This window comes from Cottoperca gobio, chromosome 11 (genome assembly GCF_900634415.1).
Source record: "Cottoperca gobio chromosome 11, fCotGob3.1, whole genome shotgun sequence".
Lineage (NCBI taxonomy): Eukaryota > Metazoa > Chordata > Actinopteri > Perciformes > Bovichtidae > Cottoperca > Cottoperca gobio.
In genome coordinates this window covers 20406195-20416616 of record NC_041365.1, presented here as the reverse complement: position 1 = coordinate 20416616, position 10422 = coordinate 20406195, and the positions used below count along the sequence as shown (strand labels likewise).

Below are 10422 nucleotides of genomic sequence, written 5' to 3'. Positions count from 1 at the left end.
ACGAAGACACACAGACATCAGACGGGGTTGGGGTTTTGGGGCGGACGAGGGGGCGGTCTGCAAACACACCTCCCCGCCGCTGCGCTGACTCGCTGTTCCAGACTTGACAACTTGTTTTTTGGCAGCGGCCTCTCGTAAATCAACCCGCAAGGTTCTTGCGCAATGTGACTCGCCATCATAATCGTGGTATTTGCGGAGGCCGCTTCGCCCTTCTGTCTTCTTCCATGAGGCTGCTCGGTGGCTTATTCCTGGAAGTGGAGGAGGGATACGTGAGGAGGGATACGTGAGGAGGGATACGTGAGGGGACTCCAGGACAAAGATGAGACACTGGCATCTTCCTCATCTGTCAGATTTAGAAGTGGCGTATTAGAACCATTGAAATAAATCAATATGGAGCTAACGGGGTTATATTCTGAGAACAAACGCAGAACTTCCCAGATTAAAGTCGTACATTTACAAGGATAAACGTGGAGATTATTAAATCATATAATCTGATAAAGAAGTAAGAAAACCGTATGTGATGATCCAACCTGACGAAGTGAAGCTCTGATGTTCTTTTTACGAACATTTGTGACTTTAATTTCAGATTTTATACGTTTCTTCTCATAAATTTTGCACTTTTCATCTTTTTCTCAGAAAATGTTTTACCTCCAAAAGCCTCAGTCAGTTCCACTGTCTCCACTCCTGATATTCTTTTTGTGTTTTTGGTGTGTTTTACCCGACACCACCCTTCTGCTCCACCCAAAGGTCGTGACACACCAAGATCTCGGCCGTCGGTTAATGTCTGGCTGTCGCTGAGCGTCTGTCGGCCTTGTTGTGGAGAGTTGTTGCCACTCACGCAGCCGCAGTACGTTCGTGCTTATTGGTCGCTGCGATGTGTTCAAGTGCGACCTTTTGGCAAAGACAAAGCCACTCGTACTTTTATGTCGGCTTGGTGTGTCAGGGCCTTAAAGCTAATAACTGCAGCCACAATAAGTGCCCGACATCTGCATCTGTTGTTGAGAGTGCTCCGTCCTTCAACACCTGGGTGCCGGACACACTCTGCAAAGCGTATTTGGAACACACACTTCCAGGGGTGGAGAGCAGGGCGGTGTGCAAAGTCAAACTCCAATTGTCAATTAGTGAAGGCCAACACAGGCTGCAGGCTGCGGTGTGCTGAGCAGATCAGCCATCTTTGGAGAACAAAAGGCTTCAGTGAGCTCACACACACACACACACACACACACACACACACACACACACACACACACACACACACACACACACACACACACACACAGTAAGTGAGAGGGCTCTGTGCCCAGCAGGATCTGTTTATCGCTCCAGACTGAGCAAAGACCATCAGCAAACATCCTCCCCACCAAGTCTGGACAAGTGCTCATAAACAGGTACACACACACACACGCACACGCACACACACACACACACACACACACACACACACACAGTCAGTCTTTTATTTGTGCCTGTTGTTTCCTGAACATACTAAAGTCATTCTATAACTGTAGTTATAATAAAAAGTGTTTTCTTTCTGACTCCAGATTCTTTCTGAGTCTGACGTCACCGATGAGTTTTGTTATTTTAATAACGGATCAAATGGCTGTGAAACCCTGATAAACACGACCTGCTCAGCAGCAGTTACGTTACGCTGCTACGTCGCTACTAAAGTTAAGTAGCTAATTTAGCATTCATGCAGAACATACGATCTATATAATGGTTTTACTATTTTAAAGTAGCCGAGTAGGTCGAGTGACCTCCTCCTCAACTACAACTTTAAACAGCCTGGTATGAACAAACAGCGTGATGAATAATACGCTAATGTTCGTGTTGTTACGACGCCCTTTTTTCACATCGTAATATTAAACGGTGTTCCGGATGTTGGATGACGTAAACACCGGACTTTCACCGAGGAGAACGTTTGTGTCCCGTGTGAAACTGTTGACTGCTTGACTTACTTACGTAATTTAATTTACGCAATAGACAAACTTTATTTCATCTAGAACCCCGATCTTTTCCTAAAACTAACCAATGAGTTTTTTTGCGTAAACATAAGTAGTTTAGTTTGAATTCACAACGTTAACCACGTGTTTAAAACTGCATCCGTGCGTCCGTATGTGACGGTTTACGTTGATTACTTAACTTACGTACGCAACTTATTTTGCGTGACAAAATAAATAGTGTTCTTAGAAATCACGACGTTAACGTGTTAAAAACTGCAACCGTGTGTTCGTATGTGACGGTTTACGTTGACTACTTAACTTACGTACGTAACTTATTTTGCGTAACAAAATAAATAGTGTTCTTAGAAATCACGACGTTAACGTGTTTAAAAACTGCAACCGTGTGTATGTATGTGACAGTTTACGTTGACTACTTAACTTACGTACGCAACTTATTTTGCGTAACAAACTAAATAGTGTTGTTAGAATTCACGACGTTAACCGCGTGTTTAAAACTGCATCCGTGTGTCCGTATGTGACGGTTTACGTTGACTACTTAACTTACGTACGTAACTTATTTTGCGTAACAAACTAAATAGTGTTGTTAGAAATCACGACGTTAACGTGTTTAAAACTGCAACCGTGTGTCCGTATGTGACGGTTTACGTTGACTACTTAACTTACGTACGTAACTTATTTTGCGTAACAAACTAAATAGTGTTGTTAGAAATCACAACGTTAACGTGTTTAAAAACTGCATATGTGACAAGTTGGGAATGAGAACGGGGCGTTAAAAGACACGCGGAAAACGTACACGATACGATAAATGTCCTAAAAATAAACGTGCTACTTGTACAGCTTCATATCGGATCACGTAGCATTAAAATGCTGCTTAAGCGTCAACGCCCCTCGGATAATAATTATAAAAGAGGTTTAGTAATAGTAGCTTAACGAGTACTTGTGCGTCTGTTCGGTGAGATTTGTATTAACGTACATGGTTTTAATAAATCCTGCATTTGGAGACGCAGTAAAGTGGAGTTTTTCCTTGGCCCGCCAGCTGCAGGTCACATTGCTGCTTCATTACTGTTTGCCCGTGGCCCCGTGACCCTCCCGCCTTCATTTGCACCTCGGTGAGGACCACTCCATCACTGCTGAGGGGCCGAGCCTCTGCGTGCCTGACTCACACATCACACCCCTGACATCATGAGTGCATGAAGCCACCAGGTGTGTATAATACTGTTACTGTATATTTTACATGTTTTTTTCTCTTTCAGCGTCGTCCTGCCAGCGCACATTTATTTTTACATTTAATTTGATGTGGTTTTAGTTTAGTTTTCTTCTGTGATAATAAATATATTTATTCACAAGTGGTTTGTTTTTGGTTACTTATACAATCGTACTTACAATTTTTCCTATTGTTTTTCTTGTTTCTTTAGCCAGCTGTATCGATGTGGTTAATATATAATATAAATATAATATAATAATTTTTCTCGCCTGTCAATTCAGCGTAGTATTTGTATTTACAATTTTCCCTTTTTGTAAGTCTTATTTTCCAGCTGTATCTTTATGGTTAATAGATAATACAATTATAATATATATATATATATATTTTCTTTTCTCTTGTCAATTCAGCGTAGTACTGCAAATAGATTTTTTATTTAATTTGTTTTTTTAGTTTAGTTTTAAATATATTTATTCATAAGTGGTTTGTTTTGGTAATCGTATTTAAATGTTTTATTATTGTTTTTTCCGCCAGCTGTATCTATAAGGTTAATATATAATTAATATTAATAATAATAATAATATTTCTTTCTTCTCATATGAACTTAGTCGTGCAAATGCAGATTTTTATTTAATTTGATGTGTTTTTAGTTTTGTCTTCTTCTGTAATAATGATAAACAGTTGTATCTATTATGGTTTATAGATCTAGAACATACTAAGAATGACTTTATTATAACCCAAATTAAATAAATTGTCTAAACATTTTCAAAGATAAATAGATAATTAAACAAAATAAAATGTTAAATTCTACTTTTACAATAACGAGTATGTTATTATACATTCTGGTAAAACACTACAGGTGCACATGTTAAACAATTAAACAGTGTTACATAAAAGTAAGTACATACAAAGTGTTTAAAGTCGTGTTGGTTAGTTTTCTGACTTTATCTTGTGCTAATGTTCACATCTGAGTTTATTACATTCAACCCCAGGTGTTGCATTCTGGGTCGTATTCAGTACCTTTCCTCACACGCAGATCTGAACGTGTTAGCCGTATGTCGCACCATAACGCAGATTGTAACAAAAGGGTGCCGGTGATGGAAAAGGACCCCGATGGATTCCTTAAAGCGGACACTTCTCCATCAGCTCGTCGTTTCAATTACATGTCAGAGGAGCCGCGTTCACTTAGCGAGGCCGTGCGGACGCCGTTATTTAAAGAAAGCTCGTCATGTGGGGCCAAAAACGATTTGAGGTTTGATGTACGAGTTTCACCTCGACTCTAAACTCGTGGCTTCAAAATGAGAATATAAGAAATGTTACCGATGTTTTTCTTCTTGATTAAACCTCGGCGGCCCTCGTCTGACCTTTGACCTCACACATTTTGGGACTTTGGTGTGAAAGTGTTTAAAGTAAAAGTCGAGAAACCAAACAGACGAATTGAAACTCTTCTTTGAGAAAACAAACACTTTTAATTTATTATTAAATGACATAAATAAAACTCACAGTGAGTCCAAATACAAATAGATAGTTATGTACACTTGTTTGTGCGGGGGGGGGGGTCCGATCGTGGAACATTTATTGCAATCAGAAAACATTTATATGGAAAACACTGGACGTTAATTTATTCTATTTACACACATATACACATTTATGTTAGCAGAACCAATTTATTTTTCTCGTCTTATATATTTAAGAATAAAAACAAAGATACGAAGGATCAGGTGAGTTTGGTTGTGGGGAGCGTTTAAAGAAAGGTGTAATAAGCATGTTGGGGGTTACTAAGAGCAGAGAAGGACTTCTGACCATGCAGCGGACATCATTGTTTCCTGTTTTGTATCTCGTTGGAGTCGATATCTTTGTGTGTCGACAAGACAAGACTTCAGTTTGGACATTATTGTAACGATGATGGAATTAACCGGCAGTCGTCTTTCGAGTTCTGTCTTTGAACATGAACTTTACACCTTTTTTTAAATGAGAGGCTCTGTGTTCACAAACGGGAGCGAGAAGAGATCCTCACAGGTCTCCATCTTCTCCACGACTTTTTATTTGTGTCTTTAGTCTCGACTTCCTGTTTTCAGCTCAGTAGCTCTGAGCCACGGGCGCCCAGGACGCGGTCAGCCGGGCGATGGAGCTCTCGAACTGGGCTTCCCCGACGCCGACATCGCTCAGGCTGGGGTCGTACATGGAGGAGGGCGAGGAGACGGGCAGCGAGGAGGTCAGGCCCGTGTAGGAGGAGCCCCTCAGGAACTGGGAGGTCAGACCTCCGGGTATGGAGCCCGAGGCCGAGCCTGAAGGGGTGAGGGTGGTGCCGGCTACTGACCAGAGGCTGGGGTACTGACTGTGGACGAGAGGACAACAGGGTTTATTATGACGTTGGTGCCGAACAAAAAGGGTTTAAAGACGTCGCCATCGTGGATCATTAGGTCATCACTAGTTTACTTTAACATTGTGTATCTCTTGTATCACTTCTGTGTATTTCTTTAAATAGTAGATCTTTACGTTGTGTTGCCACGTGAAGCAGCTCGGGACAGAGCGAAGCTTTCTGCAGCCGTTTTACACCTTTCCTGTGTGTGCTGGTTTGTTTGGTTGGGAGGCTCACCTGGAGTTAGACGTGGAGCCGCTGCTGTGGGACAGCGTGCCCATGCCGGTGGAGTTTGGGATCTGCAGAGCGGACCAGCTGTCATGAGAGGGCAGAGACCCTGAAGTGTTGTCCATGTAGTTGTCTGTGAAGGAGGTGAAGACCACAAATTAAAGCAAATTCTCTTCTTTATGTCCCTAACATGATACATTGAATATATATAGATATGGTCTGAGTGGGGCCTTACTTGTGCTGGAGGTGCGGTGGGGGTAGTGGCTCTGGTACGGGGCCGCTCTGTGGCTCCTCAGGCTGGAGTAGCGCTCGCAGTACGAGCCGGAGGAGTGGCCCGCTGTGCCGCTGAACTGAGGCGGGCTGCTGCTGGGGCAGATGGGACTCTGGCCGGGCAGGAACCAACCTCCAACTGTGGGTGTGAACAAGTCAGATAACACATCAGAGCTGTCTGCACAAACAATCCATAACTATTATTGTGATTCAGCATTAAACTATTACAGAGATGTAGAACGTGAACTCACGCTGGGAGTAGCCGGACTGTTGGCTGTCTGCGCTGTGGTCGGAGATGTCTTTGTGGTCGCTCCTGCAAACAAAAACAATATTATTAAACTTTATTTAAACAGCACAAAGTGAGACAAACATAAAACAAAGATTTAAAACTGTTTTAAGAAAGTAAAATAAAACTATTTTAAATAAGAGAATACGTTTGTATATTTATATCCGGCCACCGACGCTGTGAACACAATTATAACGAGCATCTCTTCCCTACATGACATACTTCATTATTTGAGGAACAACTGGAGGTTTGTACCTTTCTTTGGCGTCCAGGAAGGCTTTGGCAAAAGGGTTGTGCTTTATCTTCAGAGCAGTGATCTGTGAGGGGGACAGACATTTGCATTTCAATCAACATTCAAGACAAGTGAGAGTTCATCAGGTTTCATGTTGAGCACATCTCACCTCTTCATTCTGGTAGGCAGTGACTGCGATGAACTGTGTTTCGGGGAAAGACTGGCTGCTGATCATCTTCTGGATGCCACCGACCTTCACGATGTGTATCCTCGGCTCGTATTTGTGCAGAGAGTTCAACATGATCTGTGGAAGAGGAATCAGAAGGATTCAGTGCAGGTTCAGCAGCAACCTTTCAAAATACTGGAGAAATCCAACAGTGAGAAAGTTTGTTTTATATTCCAGTGGGGAAGTTAAAATAATATTGTAATATTAAATATCTTCTTTGGATGAATCTGTCAGTATTTGTGTTTTCATCCTGTAGGTCTAATGTGGCACAGATTAAATAATATCTCCATTATGAATCCTATTCTTTGTGTCTCACCTGCCCACCCCCGTTCAGTTTGTTGGAGAGTTTGACTTTGCTGAAGGAGACAGGAGCTTTCATCCAGTGCGCTCCGAAGTTGGGGGAGTCCGGGTGGATGTAGACGCAGCTGGGGCTCTGGGGCTCCGGTTTGCCGCCGGGGACCCACTCCCCGTTCACGTATTTCCACCGGTTGTTGTCCGCGGCCACGAAATCCAGCAGCACGGAGTACATGGCGTTGGGGTCCAGGCCGCTGACGCTGGCTCTGAGCACCGGGAACATCCTCCTGGAAAAACAACAAGCAGGGAATTTGTTTGTGAGTGCATTAAGTTTTTACGCACTTTATTTTTGTTGCCATTGTTATCAAACTAAAGGCCTCAAAGGCCTCACGAGCTTTTGACAGAGCACTTGAGTGTGTGCAAGCTTGTGTGATATCAAAATAAAACCCGCTGTACAGCTTTTACATTTAAGAAGAGTTTTACAAAGAAACTCCTCACACTGAAACCCCGTGCGTAAAAAGCGCGTAAAAGGCCACCCCTGCGGCTTCTCCACGGACTTTATTTGACCTACCTTCCAGTTTTGGTGACAATCATCTCGTTGGTCAACTCTTTAAACTTGTTCCATAAGTCTGCATCATCCAGGGACAGTTTAATATCCCTCTCGGACGCGTCTCCCTTCTCGCTGCCCTTCTGGAACTCGCTCTCCACGGCGCTGAGGAGATGCTCCAGGCGCTGGTCAGTGTTGGAAGAAGTCATATTTCCAAGCAGTGTAGATAGATCTAGAAATCCAAGGCGTAGTGCTGCAGGGGGCTCAATGACTGACAGAGAGAAGGCCCGAGTGAAACTGCTTTCTAGATCCCGAGGCCTCATCATTTAAGGGCCCCCAGGGACCTCATGGGGATGCGGGGCGTGGTCAGTGCGCACACATCTCGCCTCTCTGACCGGGTTCAAACGCCGCCCCGGCCCACACCACACTGAACCTCTCCCAACAATATAACTATAATAAACATAAATATGTTTTTGATTTTAGTTTATAAAAATCAAACTTAAAATTGTTTCTTCGACCAAACTCCGTTCAAAAAATCGACATTTTAACTTTTTTCGGAAGTAAAAAAAGAAAACGTTGCTGTTGTTGTGACGTTTGGATTTATATTTTCATGTCTACAAATGTGCTACAGTCTTGATGCCCGACACATTCAAAGCTCTGCGTTCAGACAAAAGAAGGGAAGCGAGGCCGCAGAGCCGTGCCTTTGAACTCAGTTGTATATTTGCAAATAGTGCTAATCTTTTGTTGTCTCAAATCCACATGGGAGAGGGCTTGTGTTTACTGAGTGTGGGCCATTAGGGCAGACTCTGTGTTCCTGTTGTGCCAAAGTGTGGACGTCCCACAAGTGATGCCTGGATTTGCATAATGGGCCTGCATGACTCCCTCGCATCACTCTGATATTTAATATTTCTGCCAGTTGGAGGCCGAGTGCTCGGCGGAGGCTGTTTCTACTATTTAAATAGAGTCGAATAGAATCATCATCTGCTTCTGTTATCTGGATACATGTCGGCACAGAAAGTGAAAGTAACTTTTTTAATATATTCCTCCTTTTGCTTTGTCTTTGTGATGGAGAATTAGTTCTGAGGAACTGTTCTTAAGTAAAAAGTCTAATAAAAAAGTTACTTTTTTCTCTTATTCTACTTAATATTTGACTTTGAACAATTTAATTGTTATTAAAAAGAGTAGAAAACACGTTTAAAATGAACATACACATAACCAGAAAGAGAAGAACTCGTGAAGTTATAATAATATAAATAAATACTTTGCTTTTGATACGTTAAATACATTTTGTTGCTCATACTTCTGCATATCAGTTTTATTATGAAGTATTTTAAAATACCTTTCATGTAAACAATTCAGCCCAAAGTGCTTCACAAAGAAAACATTTTATAAGACTAAAAATTACAACAATAAACAATAAAATGTGAAAAAATCATTAAATAAAAGTCAATTAAAAATATTAATAAAACCAATTAATGAAGCGTAAAAACTAACATGGAAAGTAAGTTTGATTTAGTGAAGGTTCTCAATGCCTTACCTGGATAAATAAATAATAATAATTCTTAGTTTGTATGTTGGATTCTGCTTTTTGTGCATTTCTGTCGTTGTACTTGAGTGTTTTAATATTTTGAGTTTCCTGTGCTTGCTCTGTTTGGTCCTGATGTGTTCCCGTAGCCGCGCAGTCCTCGCTGTCTTCAGGTGTTTTTAATTCCCCTCCTGATTGCAGCTCCTCGTGTATTTACATCTGTTTCTGTTTGGAGTTCTTCTTCACTTTCTCCTCATCTTGTTTTATCTTCCCAGAGTTCCTGCTTTGTTTTCGTAGCTGGAGAATAAATAGTTAATTCTTTAGTTCCCGTCTCTGCATGAAGGTCCACCTGCTTCAAACAACTTCTGCTATTTATACTGCAGAACATCTGAGAGGGAAATGTTTTCTCAGTTAGTTTTTACTCATTAAAATATAATTAGTTACACCTCGGTCTGCTGTAACATTTAAAATGCTGCGTAATATTACAATATTATAAAATATATAACTTACTATAAGTAGAACTTTTGATGCTTCTACTTATAACCTGTGAAAACCATGTACATGTAAAATGTCAGAAACGCTTTTTTTTCAATGCATTCAATGAGTTTTTACAGTTTAATTTCAGAAAAACATAATGTTCTAAACACATAATCAGGAAAACAAGTAACAAGTAAGATGTGGATAAGAGAAATAACCACATATACAAACAAATCAGAGGTGATTTAATTTAAAGCAAAAGAAAAGAACAAAATCTAGAATTTAAAAGTACAAAATATGGAAGTGCCTAAAAAAAAACTACTAAAATTATTAAAATGATGAAACTAAAACAAGTATAACTTGTAATGTAAGACATGTAATGACAATAAAGTTCAAATCAAACACCATGAAACAGTTTATATATAATGAAGCAACATGTGCAGAAGAGAAATAACAAATAAGATGAAATACAAGAGGTGATATGGAAGTGCATATACAAGCACAATTTATATGTATAATGACAATAAAGTTAAACTAAAACACCATGAAGTAGTAATATAAAGAGGAAATATGAAGCGGTAATGTTAAGTGGAGAACATCAGAGTTTTAAGGAGACACTTAAAGCTGCAGCGGAGTCGATCTCCTCGTCATTGATCCTGAAGAAGGTTTTTATGTTTCAGATCTGAGCCTTGTTCTGACTCCACAGTCTGTCGTGTACTTGGAAGTGAGTGAGGGCTCCGGAGCGCGACTCCACTTTACTACGCCACTTCCTCCACCTCTACAGAGGCCATAAATGTGAAGGGGTTCTCTCAC

The 10422-nt window shown here is 41.0% G+C and overlaps 1 protein-coding gene across 1 annotated transcript; it reads right to left on the bottom strand.

The window, feature by feature from the left end:
- Positions 1–5241: 5241 nt before the first annotated feature.
- On the bottom strand, positions 5242–7816 carry tbxta (T-box transcription factor Ta). Its single transcript, XM_029443437.1, has 8 exons — positions 7632–7816; positions 7083–7347; positions 6710–6844; positions 6564–6625; positions 6274–6335; positions 5988–6161; positions 5762–5885; positions 5242–5500 (listed from the first exon to the last, which is right to left on the bottom strand). Exons 1-8 carry the CDS (start codon positions 7814–7816, stop codon positions 5242–5244), a joined length of 1266 nt encoding a protein of 421 aa, XP_029299297.1.
- Positions 7817–10422: the final 2606 nt, after the last annotated feature.